Raw genomic sequence first — 15,968 nt, forward strand, 5'->3', positions numbered from 1 at the left:
ATCCTGCAGTCCAGAGTGGTCAGGGGCAAGTGAAGGACATGCTCCCTTCAGATGTGGCTGTATTTATTTTACCTGCCTGTGTCACACACTCTGAATTCTGGCAGCCTGCTGGACATGAGGAGATACTTTGTCAGACTGCGTCGTATGGGTTGGGTGCAGAAATGAGTCATGTCCATGTTCATTGCTGGTGTGTTGTTTTTCTAGAGGGTGAGAGAATATACAAACACACACCTGAATCTGGTCTGGACAGGACAGGCTGTTGTGGTTTAGTAATACTGGATTTGAGTTGACTTAATGAATCAATCTCTGTCTGATCTGATCATGTTTTCCGCAACTCCTCACTGACCATTTAACTCTTTAAGTCTTACTGCTTACTATCAATGTTGTCAGTCTCTCATTTGATCACAGGGATAGATATGGACTCCCATCATTTACCAAAAGTACAAAACCTCTCCTTGATCTTTTGGTTGATGTTACCTTTCCTCCTGAGCTTTGCCTGCTACTTTTCCTCCAGTGATGTTTGGCTCTAGTTTATATTTCTTTCCAACATTCTCGCCCCTGGCCCTGCAGCAGTTCTTGTGGACTAAGTGGTATTTTTAGTATGTCACAAAAAATGCTGATGCCTCTGTTTTAAAACTTAAAGATAATTCACTCTTTCTCTTGGCTGGACTCTGCCCTGCTCATAATTTGAATAGACTGTGTGTGCTAAATGAAACAATTATGAAAGCGTTTTGTGCACATTGTTATATTCATCTACCCCCCTATGATAATAGCTTCTCCCCTGCTCCAGTGAAGGACAATAATCAGAGATGAACAAGAGTAGGGGTTTTGTTCTGTAATGCCGGTGGTTAATGCGCAGTGGAGCCCAGTGGACAAGCGCTTTTTATCCCTTTTGTTATCCACTTGTGTTGTGTATATTATGTAGTAGCCTCCATATTATTCCTCTTCTACTATATATTGTTTTATCAAATCCTTCTATCAAATCTGAATCTCATTGGAGAGGCCTCTGTATGTGCTTTGTGCTTCAAGAACTTCCAGTTTAGTAGGTGCTCAGGAACACTTCCATAAGACTGGGACTGTGCTCGTTGGTTTGTTCATTTGTTTGTTTGTTTGTTTGTTTGTTTGTGCTTAACGTTTTTTGCAATGCATTGTGCTTAAGGGAAACACGGTATGTGCTCTTTAGGCTAGGAAGTACCTCTGTGGCACTGTAAAAACAAAAAAACAAAATCAGCTTTCCACATCTCCCAACAACAAAAAAGTAACCCAAACAGAACTGGCCAGTAGTTCCGATTTCTCTTAGTTCAGCCAATCCTGGATGGAGGCGCTGCGATGCCATCTGCGTTGTTTCATATTTCAGGTAGTGCGTGACTCCAATGTGCCCAGTTGATTTGACCGCAATTACGTCATTTCAGCCGTGTGCACATCATCTCGGTTTGTGCGTGAAACATGAACCAACTTTTAAAGGCCTGCAGGGAAATGCAATGTGCACTCGTACACCAGACAGGCAGTACAGTAGAAGTCACGTGGTGCATTCACATACCAGGTAGTAGTTTGGTGATTTTAGTGGCTGAGTCAAAGCATGAATTAAATATTTTGTACAGCAATTCTCTTAGTCACAACAACAGTGCTACCACAGCACCTTGGTGTTTAACAGGTGGAGTTTTTAAAGTCTACATAGTTTCACTCACTTCAATTATGCACACAGCCCACCCCTCCACCTGAGCACCTAGAAAGCTCTAGCACACTTTGTTATTACTCTGAGGATGGAGTCATTGTAAACATTGGTCAGCGTAGTGTATTTATTTGGTTACTCTTAAGTCCTCTTGTGGCCAGTCAAAAGCATTTTGTTGTGATGGAAGATCTGTTCTTCATCTAGGATACAGTATTGACCTTGATTGCCCTGTGCCCCAATATTGATTTGGGTTTTAACTGGAGCATTGCACATGCTGTTCTGCATTTGCCCCATTTAATTAGTCAAAGCAATGAAGGCAGCCTATTCATATCATTGTCTTTAAAGTTGTTAATCTGCTAATCTGTTGTCATAGCATTTTATACCATTGTACATTTGTTGCATTGTCTCGACAAATTATGTTTGCATTGGGATGACGTTATGTTAACAGACATGAGAAAACTGCTGCCGTATAATTCTGGCCAATACTTCACTTAATTTATTGTACTGATAATTTGCTATTGAAAGACAGAGAAACCTCCAGAGGCAGAAAGGACAACTGTGCTCTCCATAAGCACTTTATATGCATTGGTTTAGACAGCAGTTCAGTGTTTTGCCGACAAGACGAACTTGATGTAAAGTGTGCAGTTGAGATAATTGCGCTGCACTGGTCACTGTCTGATCTAGGACCAAAATGCCCCTTCTGTCTCCTTGTCTCTGCAGCTGTTTCTGATGCCTTAATGTTGATCATGCCTCCTGTGTCGGTAAGGAGCAGACCAGCCACTGGGCGTGCAGATGTTATTGCAGGTAATTGGACACTGTGAGCACAGCAGAGTATTATGGATGTGTTGTGATATTAAGCAGATGAAGAACAGCTCTGGGGGGGTTTACTGTTCACCTCAAGAAGGAAGGAGGCCGGGTCTGGCAGCTGGGCGTCTTGTCAGGCCTCCTGTTCAGCCTGTCAGCTCACAGTGTGCTTGTACCAGGATGCTCAATAGGTAGAGGCTTGTGGAGCAAGGGAGCAGTAATCAGGCAATCTGATGATGCCTGTGCTATCTTAGTGTTTTGTTTTCTAGTGCAATAATTGGCCTAGTTCCCTATGAACAGCAGTCATCTAAAGCACACATTTTTAAACTACCTTGTCATTGATTATAGAGGGGGGGAAATGAATGCCAAATTGCAAAGCCCAGTGTGTCCTTGGTATGTGTCAAGGTCTCGTTGATGTAGCCATGTCTAAACTTGTGATGTGTGAGCCTTAACGCTTGAGCGTCTCATTGATATAAGACTGCATGAAAGTTTTAATATGTTTTTTGCGAGGCTAAGGCTGAGTGAATTGCCTTGCTAAAAGCCTCCACTTTGAGATACTAAGCCTCAGGGTTGGTAGAATGTGTTCTGACTATCTGGGTCACTTCGCAGTGGAATATATTTCTCTAAAACTAAGTGTAGTGTTCTCAAGTCAATGCATGCTGTATTCAACGATGCCAGTTTCATTTAATATGCTCTTAGCTGAGGCTCCCAGATGAATGTCTAATCCTCTCATCTCGGTACAGATCATGAGTGGCTGGAGTGTTGGACCATGATACACTTGGGCCATACTAGACTGACCACGGTCTGTCCAAAATAAGACTTGGTTGATATTCAAGGTTTACCCAGTGATCTAGAGGACAGCTTATGATTTTCATACTCTGATAATCAAAATTGTGATGCGGTCTGGGAGACATTCCAGCTTCTTTCTGGGGGCTGCTTGATGTCTCAATCGACGTTGCCATGGAAGTTTCTCAGCATACTGTGTGTGTGTGTGTGTGTGTGTGTGTGTGTGTGTGTGTGTGTGTGTGTGTGTGTGTGTGTGTGTGTGTGTGTGTGTGTGTGTGTGTGTGTGTGTGTGTGTGTGTGTGTGCACACGCAAGCAATAGGTCTATGTGACCTTATTAGAGACTGACAGCTGATGTTGCTAAATGAAGCTAGTCTGGTGACCCAGTCAGTGAGACCCAACTTCAGAGGTAAATATTTGGTTATGTGCGCTGAATGTTTGGGTGTATGGCTCTCATAGGACCTTGCTAATGAAATGAACATTAGATTCTATTTGACTTCTGGCACACGAATAATCTATACATTCAATTTTAATCAGAATGTTGCATTTTCAAGACAGGACAATGTTTTAACTACTGACGATGCTTAACTAGTGTTGAATTGTACCATTGTGTGGACTGATGTGTCCATTTGAATTCCACCAATTTCCTTTCCTTTTGTTTCTTGGACAGCATGTTTGTCAAATCTGAAGACGGAGCCATGTAAGCCCTCTCAGTTAATGGCATTGCATAACTGTGCGCATCCCATGGCATAACAGTTATGTCATAATGCTTTCAGTAATTACTTTTCATTTTGGATCAAACTGAAATGTAATCACATGTTGCAGCGCTGCCAGTCAAACACCAACCTTTAGCCCGGGTTTCCCCCCATTAGGCCAACAGTTGGCGTTGATGTTTTACAGAGAGATTTGTCATATCACTTAGATTAACATTGTGATTGAAGAATAATCCAAATAATCCACACCAGGGATGTGGTCAACTCAAAGTCTAATTAAATTTGAATTCATGCAGGACATACTGTCGAATGAATTTTCCTACCAGCCTGTGAAAAATCCTTATGTCAGCCTAGTTCAGCCAAATGTTTATGTTTGTGTTATCAGTCTTCTCAATATAGTACAGTCATCGGAAGCCAAGGTTTGTGTTTTTTGAAAAGAGGCCATATAGATAGAAACAAGTATAGATTCTGCAGTTCTACAGCACATTCATGGTTTTTCGAGCTACTTAGCTAAATAAAAAGAGGATTGTGGAAGTTTGTGAAATTTTGCAGTTAAGGCATGAAGACCCCTAGCTATGGTTACATTTTCACAGTAATGCAACTTTGATTTTCTTTTATTAAGTAGATACTGCTCAAATAACAGACATGATTTGTAGCAAATGCCCACGTTTCTCAACTGCTGTAAGTGGTGATGGAGTTTGACAGTGTGCAGGTATAGAGGAGTGAAGCGTTTGATGCCTGACTGACCTGAATTTGCCTCTTGATGTCCGTGGCACTGTGGGGGAAAAATTCTCTCCGAGCTGTCGTCACTCGCAGAAAAATTTGTTCTACATTGATTCCGAGCTGCTGTCATTCTGATAAGTCTGCCACTTGGCCTTACTACTCATGGATATACTTGACCTAATGTAAAATGTGTAGCCTCTGGGGTAGCTTTAGCATCAAGCCACATTTACAAATTTTAGAATTTTCTTTCATTTCACACCATCTTCAATTTACCACTCCCTGGGGCTCCAGCAGAGGTGACTCTTTGCGTGACATCTTGGTGCTATTTTGGTCACGTCTTTTTTTCCCTAAAACTGTTTCACTGCTCAGCTAATGCTTGGCTTCAAGCTGATCTGCAACAAGCTTCTCTTGGAAAACTTTGAAGTATGGAGAGATAACTGAACATCTGGTGTCCTGGAGGAACTCATAATGGAGCGTACTGTTTGACGATAACTTGCTCCGCTGTGATATTTCAGAACACTGAAGCACAAAGTATCCAAATTTCTGCCCCGGAGGCCTGCCCGTTTCTGACATTTGTATGATTCTCATTTGTGTTTTCATTTTGGACTCCCAGCAGTTGGTTTAAATCCACTGTGTTGTGACTGAGGGCAAGGAAAAAAGAGGTCAAGCTGTCGGCATTTTCATAAATTCACACTGAGGAAGTATTAGCATTGGACACATCACCTTACGACAGAGCCGGGACGGGACTTCTGGGTCATATGTAAAACACACACACACACATACACACACAGGCACAATCTGTGATCTCTCTCTTAAGCAGGAGCTACAGGCCTGCAGGGAGATTCTTGCGCAGTGTGCTCAAGTGTTCTTGCTGATCCTCATTTCACATTCTTAATTGGTTCCTTTGCAGGGGTAGATTTTTAAATTACTAACGTGACGTTTAACTGCCTCCGTTCAGTCTAGTGATAGAGAATGTTAAGTGCCTCAACTTTTGTAACCTAAAAATAGATGCAAGCAGAAGCTATGGGACATGCCTGCTTGTACATAATGCATTGCTGTGAGAGTGTTATTGGAATATCTCTTGCCTTTATGCTCCTTCATCTTTTATCTGTTTTATTAATCAAAGCTCAGTCCTTTAGCTTTAATTGTTTGGAAGAGCAGTCACAGTTTGACAAATTGCTGTTATCATTACAATAAATCAAGGATTCAATACTGGTGTTCTCTCTCAAATGCTGCTTGTCTGATAAAAGATAAAATCAAAAGTTGTACCCACATACCACAAGAATACACAACGGGTGCAGTCATCTTTAGATTACTCAATCAAGAACAAATTGAGTTCAGTCTCATCATGAATCAACTTATATTTTACGAGCAATATGTTTCTGAAGGTCTATGCCCCATTAAAGAACCAGGGGAAAAAAACGATTTCACAGGATTTTTGCATCTTATTGTACTGACTACAATGCCCTCTTATCTCTAAAGTCCTTCACAGACATATTGCTAATTTGCCTGTGAATATTAATGTTGGAAATCCATTGATTAAAAACCATGACTCTTATTTGATTAATTATGTGCCTTTTTTGTAGTGTTTAACTATTTTGCCTGGGGACTTCTCTATGTTACTCACCAGAGATCTGCACACAATTCTCATTATATGCATAGGAAATCATATGCACTTCTGAATTTCAATGAATGGATTGACCATAATGGGGAAATAAAAACATAGTTGTGTGATACATTGATTGGTAACCGCTTATGCTGTGGAAAATGATTTTCACATTATTCAATCTTTTTCCCCTCAGCTTTGGAAAGGAAGATGTCGGTGAGACAAAGCAGAGAGGAGCTGATCAAGAGAGGCGTGCTGAAGGAGATCTTTGAAAAAGGTGAGCTGAATATAATATGATCAGGCTACAATAAAAAAGTACCTAAAGGTTCATTTTTAATAGAGCCAGAAACTGTTGCTGATAGTTATAGTCTCCAGTTATGACTTTAAACTATGATAGATGTGATATACTAAATTGCAAGTGCTTCAGTTATCATCTCCTCATTAATCACAAGTCTCAGAAGTGCTATCTTTCCAAGGCTTGGTAGGGGGCATCTGGAGATATGATCTTTCATTATAGAATTTTTTTTTTGGATCTTACAAACTCTTTGATCCTGATTCGATGTGACTTACACATCCTGTATTTGGAACTGGAGAGTGTATTTGAGGCTGACAGCAGGGTGCTCCAAGCCTCAGGGCATCTTCAGAAGTTGGTAAAGTTGAGGAAGTCCATTTCAGAAGGGAGATGAGGAGATATATGGCTGAGGAGATATATTTGAAGCTGAGCTGATTGGGGTTAGCTAAGCCCTCTGTTCTTTCTTTGAGGAAAGCCTGTCTGAATTAGTTGTGGTACCACAGACCTGAGATTAGTTTAGGCTTCAGAATGTCTTTAGTTCACCACCTTAAGCTTTCTGAGTGCTACTCTTCCCTCTGCAGTGATAATTGCATGTCAGTGGATCTATGTGTTTATGACTGGATTGGCCATTGAACACTTAAGCCTGTATTTGAAAGCTGTATTATATTATCATTATAACTGACATCACAGAGTGACGTATAGCTTATGGATGGCCTAATGAGACGTATCACTGAGTTGATTCATGTCATATGCCTCACTCTAAGTCTCTGTCAATCTGCTCTGGCATGCTCAAAATGAAAATAAATTGGAAGGGAAAAAAAACAATATAAATCTCATTATGGCAAAAAAATATTTAATCTTTCATCTGATTGGTTGCTGGAGTGTAATCGGCTTTAACTGGTCGACACCTTTGACTGGCACAGTGTGTGCCTGGATTTGATGTGGCAACACACCAGCCAAATCCTGTCACTTGTCTCACTCAGGAGTCCACCAGTTCATCTGCATGACTGAACTGTAAAGATACGAACAGATCTTTCCTCACAAAGACGCTTCATAATGAGCTTTCTTTTGAAGGCCCATGTTTATGACAGCTGGTCGCTATAGCAACAACATGTGACTCAAATGTCATAAGTGGATAACTGACGAAATCCCAAGGAAGACATTCTGAATGTCAAAAATCTAGAGACTCTGTGACCCTTCGCCCCAAATCTCACAGGGGCAAGCATTCTTGTTTTTAAACAGATTGTTTAATCAAGCTGAAAAGCTCATCAGACATTAATGTGGGTCCCACAGCGTCTTCCATGCAGCCACAATTCCATCATACGTCCTACATCCACCCACCACTTGTCCTAGTGCAGCTGTTTTGACACATTCTGGATGGGGTGCAGTGGGGAAGTGGTCCATTGGAAGCTGTCAGACTCCATGGTTGTTTGCACAGTTCTTTGTGTTGAAATGAGTCATATCGTCCTTGCTGTTTCTTGTTGCCTCCCGAGGCGCAGGTAACAAGAAGTGGTGGCCAGGGTTTGACACAGCAGGTTCAAATGGGAGGGGGGAGGGCACAAATGTGAGTGAGTGAGTGAGCATGCAGATGCTCAGTGTGGCTGCTGTGTGTGTGATCATTGTTTTAGCTTGATCATCTTGTATAGATGCATTGTTTCTCTGAATGTGTGAATAGCATTGTGAATAGCACTTGTCAGCCTTAAAATGTGGTCATGCAAAAATGGCTCCAGTGCTATAAATGAATAAAAAGCAAAATTCAAACTGCATGGCTGACTCCATTGCTTGGTCTGGTGTGTGCTGATAAAAGACCCCTTGGGTTGCTGAGGAGTCTGGGGTTTCTGAATCTTCTTCCCCATCTCTGTCTCAAAACTCCATAACTCCATACTGCAAGTTGGATCTTGTTTGAGCAGCTTTAAGTGTGTCAGATCTGCAGGGAGAAAGGTGTGGTATTGATCATTCACTTGGGGACTGTCTGTCTTCTGCAGTCGCACACGGCTCTAATTAATTTCGACGCTTTGTCAATGTGTTTGTTTCTTTCCTCTCCTCAGCAACTGTTGAATTCCGATCCTCGATGGACGGTGGAGTCTGCACTCAGGACATCTCTATTAAGTCATCTATGGTTCTGCCCACCAAGAAATCTGTCACCTACCCAGGCGACCTTCAGGACACCCCTGCCAAGCCCCCGCTGTACCACAAACAGCCTCCTGCTCTCCCCCCAAAGCCTTTCTCTAGGATCCCCAACCACAGCACAGGTGAGTTGTCTTCATGTTCCACAGCGACATGTGAACACTGTCAGTGTCAACATAATGTTGAGGCTGATCATTTTTAATCTCATAAAATGATTCAGTGTTTCCCTAATCAGCGCGCAGCACGAAATGCTTGAGCTCTAATCGCTTCTGATCCTGGCTGGATGACGTCAAGGGGTGACGGATCACCGTTTTGCTACACTAGCTCTATGGCTACTGTCATGAATCACTATCTTGCTACGGTGGTGCCTGGAAGACTAGCGTCACAGATCACAATCGTGCTTCACTATCTTGCTACAATGGCTTAATGGCTATCTGGATCACTATCTGGCTGCACTGCAACAACAATTAAGCAATTACGCATCAAAGCTGCACACTACAGTGCAGATGTGCACTTTTTTTTCTTAGCAGAGTGGGAAAACCTCTGAAACAGCATTTAGACCACGTAACACTAAAACTCATAAAACACATGATTGCTCTGATACAAAAATATGAATAACATTGACTGTCCGATATTAATAAAACACCAATATTGGCCCAATATATAATCTTACCTAGTTGTCATTATGCACCTTAAGATAGACATTATTACTGTAGCTCAGGGTGTCAGTAAAAGTGAATTGTCTCAATAGACAGTGAGTGCTTGTTTTGGCAGATAAGCCATGACTGCCATCAACCTGCTTCAGACCCTACCTTCACTACACATGTGCAAGGGATTATAGTAGTCTCATTAAATTCCCCTGTGGTTAGGTCAGCTAGACTGTCTCTGTCATTGTCAATCTGTCAGTCAGTGGGAAGTGGCATTACCCTGGCCTAATTTCCACCACTCTGCACTGACGTCTGAGCCCTCTGAGTGTCTGTGAGCTCTGTTTATCTGCCTGCCCCAACAAAGTGTAGTGGATGCGATGCAACACAAGATGAACCATATGAAGGTCTCAGTATTGTATAAGCACATAGACATGTTAAATAATGCTCCCTCCTACTTGTTTTGTCATTTTTCCTCGATACCGCTCTCTCTCCAGATTCTTGCCAGCCCATGAAGCTGCCCTGTATGCCCGGGGGGAAGCTCTCTCCCCCTCTACCTCCCAAGAAGGTGATGATTTGTGTGCCTCCAGGGGGGCTGGACTCCTCCTCCCCTTCTCCGACCCCCAACTCCCTCGGCACCTTCTCCCAGAAGTGCGCCCCTTCTCAGGGCATGCCCACCCACCACGGCTCCTTGCTGCCCTCCCAGCTCGCGGGCCTGTCCGGTCTTCACCAGAGCCACGGCCACCCGCTCCAGCTTCAGTATGGCAGCTTGCACGCCCCCAGCCGCATCATCGAGGAGCTCAATAAGACTCTGGCGCTCTCCATGCAGAGGTTTGAAAGGTAGGTAACCATCAGCCCGTTTCATTAAACCTGATTCTTTATAGGAGTTCTTTTCCTTCATTTGAAGAGACACCAGTTGTTGTGATACAGTGCAGTACTTGATACTAATGGGTGTTTACTAAAACAAGACTAATCAGAGAAACTGCAGTAGCAGCGGTGATCCATAGGTGTGTGAAGCCTCCTGTTTATTAGGTTTTATCTTTGCGGTGACTTTGTCTGATACTTTGAAATTTCTCCTGGTGTTATTGGGGTCACTCTCCTGCCATGTAGTCCTGGTGTACAGGTCTAAACCAGCACACTGCCTCATAGGGCAGTATGGCCTACTTTTGAAGCTCTGTGTGTGTGTGTGTGTGTGTGTGTGTGTGTGTGCGTGTGTCTGTGCGCACGCCGCTCGCACACGCATGCGTGTGGAGTAGGCGTCCCTCCAGCAGTTGGCCTGACATAACATGACCAGCTGCTCTTTACAAGAACATGTTTCTTAGTATTTGGAGAAGGGGACAGGACAGCGGATTGGACATTATATAACCTGCTACATTAGGAACTTGTTTCACCATGGACATTTGAACCTGGATAAGGAAGTAATGGTCCTGACATCGCTCACAATTAGTCTGAAAGCTTGAAGCACTTGCGTAACACCGTGGATCATCATAAGAAGCTCTGATTCATCAATCTATCAAACATGTCATTGTTTAGCACTTATATTTGAATGATGGGTGCAAGTTTATTTCTGTCACCTCATTTCCCTTCCCGTCCTCCTTGCAGTTCAGAAGATTGCATAGAATTGTGGAGGATTGCATAGAATTGCAGAGGATTGCATAGAATTGCATTTAATGTGTATTTAGGCTCTTTGTCTATTTAAATACTTCAGAATAATCCAGCCGTGGGTGTACGCATGCACACACACACACACACACACGCGCACACACACACACACACACACACACACACACACACACACACACACTCTTGGCTCCTTCTGATTACTTGCCTTGTGTAAGTTATTTACATGCTTTCCCTGCGGTTTCTCTCGGCAGGGGCTTGTGGGTAGTCACTGTGTGATGCCTTTGTGGCCCACCTGTACATGGATTAAAAACCCACTCAGTTGACACGATGCAGCTTACCAGAAGCCCATTTACCCCATTAAATGACTACTTAGGTTAATTTCATGTTTTAGGATGGGGAGGTTTGGGAGGGATATCTTATCAGTGATACTACAGTATATGTATTATACAATAGAGAGGAGGATAATATAGAGATGGAATAAAACTGGATATTTGCCTTCACTGAATGGACAGGCTCATACACTTAACAAGGCCAATGGTATTGTCATAAGCATGACCCATTATCTTCATACTCTGGTTTGGTTCAAAATAAACAAACAAGCATATCTCCCTTTCATTCCATTAGTTCTGCATTGCATGGCGGTGGTCAGTGCACGCTCCTGGACAGAAGAGACGTCCCATCTGTGATCATCGACTGCGACGATGACAAGGAGAATATGCCCAATGAGTCCGACTATGAAGATCTGCCCAGCATGTATAAGGACGAGGATGATGACGAGGATGATGACGAGGACGACGAGGAAGACGATGACTCTATATTTACAAGTGAGTGGTGGTCGTGGTGACAGTGAGGAGTCACTTTGATGTTCAAACCACCCAAATGAAGAGAATGTTGTGATCATGATTATTTGTCTCGGTTTCAGGAAACAAATTATTTTATTGCACTTTTCACCTTAATGTATATTTTGACTGTTTCAGTGCAGTATTTCTCAGTAGCAGCAGCTACAAAGTCTTGTTTTCCCTCCTACTATCTTACTCTTATTTTGGTCCTTATTTACAAAATTCAAATAATAAATATTTGGGGCACAGTTACAACCCTAAGGCAAACTTTGCACAGACTGTGTACTTGTTTGTCATCATCTGGTTTGACACCAAAGTATCTCCAAATGACAGAGGATGATCCACTTTTAGGAACTATGTTTTCACGTTCCTCTTTGTCAATGGGCTGATCCATTCTTTTTCTCTTTGCTTGTCGCAACATTTTTCCAAATACGGTCTATGTAAGGTTTCTCTCTTTCCCACCGGAGCTGCCTGCTTCTCTATCTTGACTTCCGTTTTGGTGCACATTGTGCAATCAAAGGTTGTGATTGGCCACACAAGTGCTTGATATACCACCTCATGACTGTATGGGCTGTTATATACACTTCAATATCGTCAAATTACATGATTATTAATCGTGGAAACATAAAATCACAAAATCCGATTATCTGTGATTAATTGTGCAGCCCTAATCCAAGGTGTGAATTCTTCTTTGAAACAATTGTGACATGGAATCAAGGATAAAGTCAAAAAGCATTTTGGTAAATGAGCCCCAGGTCTGTGCTTTATGACTGCAGCTCCTCCCATAAGTGACTGACATGCTTTGCGGGTTTAGGCACCCTGGCTCTCAAGGTGCTGAGGAAAGACTCCCTGGCCATCAAGCTCAGTAACCGTCCATCCAAAAGAGAGCTGGAGGAGAAAAACATCCTGCCCATGCAGACAGATGAGGAGAGGCTGGAGTCCAGACAGCAGATAGGCACCAAACTCACACGGTAAGAGACAGACACACACATATTCTAACATGTACACATGTACACACACGCTCACATACGCACAATTTTCATGCCAATTTTTTCCTGTACACCCAGTGAATGTTGCTACAGCCAACTCAACAACAGCTGTCGGGAAACAGCACTGTTCTTCACAGCCAAATAAGGCATTTTGTCTCACTTTGGGCTGATAATGCCCCGATATCCTAGCTAATAGAACTGTGACTCAGCCCGACGCCAATGCAAATGTGAACCTTTTTTCTATTGAAACACTCTTCTATCCTTTCATTTTTTCCCCTTCAACATCTGATAAGGATAAACGCTTTATCTCGTTAAAATGAGGCTCTGAAAATGGAGCTGACCTAATTTCAGCAATGCATCATCTCCCCCCTCCCTCTCTTTTTTCCCTCTCTCTCTCTCTCCTCTTTCTTCCTACTGCCTGACTTCCTCCCTCGCTCACTGAATCACCACGGTGATGCATGTGCCAAACCATCACCACCCAACTCCTCCACACAGCAGTTACACACAAGCCACTCCATACCAGCAGTGTACATACTACACTGGTACAGTATATACAAACCACAGGGATTTGTATACACATATTGAGATCATAAATGGTGATTATGGTAATTCAACTGATCACGCAATGTAATATGGTTTCCCCCACAGATCACACCTCTTTGTCTCTACATTTGGTTTTACTCTGTTTTTGAACATGGCTTGTCAGAATGGAGGTGAAGTAATGATGTGCGGAGAGGAGAGAAGACCGCTAAGCCTATCAGGGGAAATAAAAGACTGGATAGTATAATACGATATGAGGCATGGGAAGTATGGTTGCAAGGGAGGGAGGCTATATCGTCTAGAGACACTGGCACACAAGCCGCTATTCCCCACTGTGATTGGAACACAGCGCATGTTCCCAGAAGGCCTGCCGGTTTAGTTGTCATGTTCCCAAAAAGCTCTGTCACAGTGTCCTTTGCACAATGTCTTCAGATGCATAATTCCCAATTTCATGCTTTTTGCCAACAGCGTTGAGCCATGTAACATAGCCCTTTGTGTTAGGGCCAATCAGAATCGATTATGATAACACTGTTCTAGGACACTCTGACCTAAACTTTCTCCTCTTGTCCTTACTCACCAGGGAGATAAGAAGGAGCTTAATATATGTGCTGCTCAACAAATTATTCTTCATATTAGCCATTTCATAAAACCTTGTGTAACTCCTTATATAATGCCATAATCATGGCTCTCTTCCCCATATTGCACAGGACAGGCAGACAGGCACTATGTTGTATAATAAGGATGACAATAATGATGACTAAAATGAACATGATGATGATGATGATGGGGATTGTTTGGGAAGGGGCTTTTGCTGACATGATGCTGATAGGATTTTCAGACCCTGCTGAGAAGCAGAGAGCTCTGGTCTGAGAGTCGGTGCCTTGTTTCTCCCGAGCGGGCGCACTCAAGCGGGAGAGGAGACGACACAAGATGAGACGAGCAAATCTGAGCCTAGCCCTAACCTCGCGTTGCCTAGGGGGTCGGACAGTTCCAGATGGCTGTCAGACCTAGCGAGACGGAGACCATCATTGATACAGTGCCTACAGTTAGGACTACTGCCGCAGGGTCCAGACACAGCGCTATAATAAGAGTCTCCAGTTAAAAGCACTTAGAATGACCTTGCAGAGATTGCCTTGGGGTGTCTTAGTCATTTCAGCCCCTTGCAAATTGAGGAAATCAGAGATAATCTGTACAAAATTATCTCTTTAGACATTGCATAAATGAAAAATTAGATGGGGCAATGCCTAACTGTCCTCTCTCTCTCTTTGTCTGTGTAAATGAGAGAGTGTTAGGTTTATTTTAGCAGTCTTGCATGTGCTGATTGGCACAGTGAAGCCTCCCAGAAGGCATGTGCAGGTGTCACGTTCCTTTTGCTTCATCCGCCATCAGCTGAGAGCTGAGTCTTCAGGAATATCTGGCTTCTGCTGGCAGTCCTCCCTGCGTTGCACCAATCCTCTGTCATGCAGTCACTCAGTCGATTAGAAGAGAAGGATTGGGCAGACGATGATGGCTGACTGAACTGAGCGCTACAGTATATGTGCATGCCTAATGCAGTAGGGGTTTGAATTTTTAGAAAGTGCACCAGTCAAGCTGTCACGAGCCAGGATGTTAAATAAGATGAAAGTAGTTCATCTGCACAAAAAACTATTTAAGTTGTGCTGGAAGTAAAGGGATATTCAACTTAAGCATATTTAAGTCATTTTGGGACTAGTGCATTACATTTTTCAACCTTTCTAAAATGTGCCAGCCCAGGTTCTGTCAGTTCATGCTGTCAGTCAAAATGTCAGATGACCTCAACGTTGTGCTAAGGAGAAGTGTCAAAGCAGGGAAGTGACTACCGGGCGAAATGTGGGACAAAAAGGAAACTGAGCAGCTTCCTCTGGTCTGCATGTGATCACACATGCGGAAGCTGTTCATTTTTCTCCACAGTTCAATGTTTGCACCGGATTTCTTTTGGACAATGACAGTTGATGATGATGTGACCGTTGTAAAGTAGGTTGATTTGCATTAGGTATTCCAGTTCATGTTTTTACCTCCATTGATTCGGTGTTGCCTCGCTGACCTCAAAGGGGTCGATCTCGCCTGTGATTATGTGCTGACCATGGATGCATGTTTCTCCCTAGGCGGTTGAGTCAGAGGCCCACGGCTGAGGAGCTGGAACAGAGGAACATCCTCAAACGTGAGTGTATTTTACAGCTAAACTCATCCATAAAACATTATCTTGAAGGTGCTAAAGTCAATTTACATGTGATGGCAGTTAAAGCGTCAAAATGTTCTCTCCGTTTACCCCTGTGACGCTTCATTAAACGCATTGTAGCGAAGCACGAGTCCGTATTTGTAGCAGCCTTTTGAGCAAGCGGGCTTCATATAGTGTAGCCTGGTTATTTGAGAGGCCTAGTTATGTGAAAGCTAGTGGCATACATCTTCCTCTTTATTCCTTCTTGGTCTGCCTTTTCATCTGAGGCAGGCAGGCAGCAGGGCTCCCTGAGGAGTCGTGTCCAGAGAGACTGGTTTCTCAGCTCAAACACATGCGGTATCAGAGAGAAGCAGTTCTGTAGCCTGGGACTCTGCAGCTTTCACATCAAAGACTGATTTACCAGCAGTTCCTGCTC

At 43.1% G+C, this 15,968-nt stretch overlaps 1 protein-coding gene across 1 annotated transcript in view; it reads left to right on the plus strand.

The window, feature by feature from the left end:
- LOC139925585 (phosphatase and actin regulator 1-like) overlaps window positions 1-15,968 on the plus strand; it is a 50,562-nt gene that overhangs the window by 27,844 nt on the left and 6,750 nt on the right. The window contains exons 3-8 of the mRNA XM_071917023.2: window positions 6,499-6,579; window positions 8,643-8,846; window positions 9,863-10,205; window positions 11,613-11,812; window positions 12,642-12,798; window positions 15,480-15,541. Of these exons, the coding sequence (XP_071773124.1) occupies window positions 6,499-6,579; window positions 8,643-8,846; window positions 9,863-10,205; window positions 11,613-11,812; window positions 12,642-12,798; window positions 15,480-15,541 (1,047 nt within the window). The remainder of the gene's footprint in view (window positions 1-6,498; window positions 6,580-8,642; window positions 8,847-9,862; window positions 10,206-11,612; window positions 11,813-12,641; window positions 12,799-15,479; window positions 15,542-15,968) is intronic.

Source organism: Centroberyx gerrardi, chromosome 13 (genome assembly GCF_048128805.1).
Source record: "Centroberyx gerrardi isolate f3 chromosome 13, fCenGer3.hap1.cur.20231027, whole genome shotgun sequence".
In the NCBI taxonomy this organism is placed as follows: Eukaryota; Metazoa; Chordata; class Actinopteri; order Beryciformes; family Berycidae; genus Centroberyx; species Centroberyx gerrardi.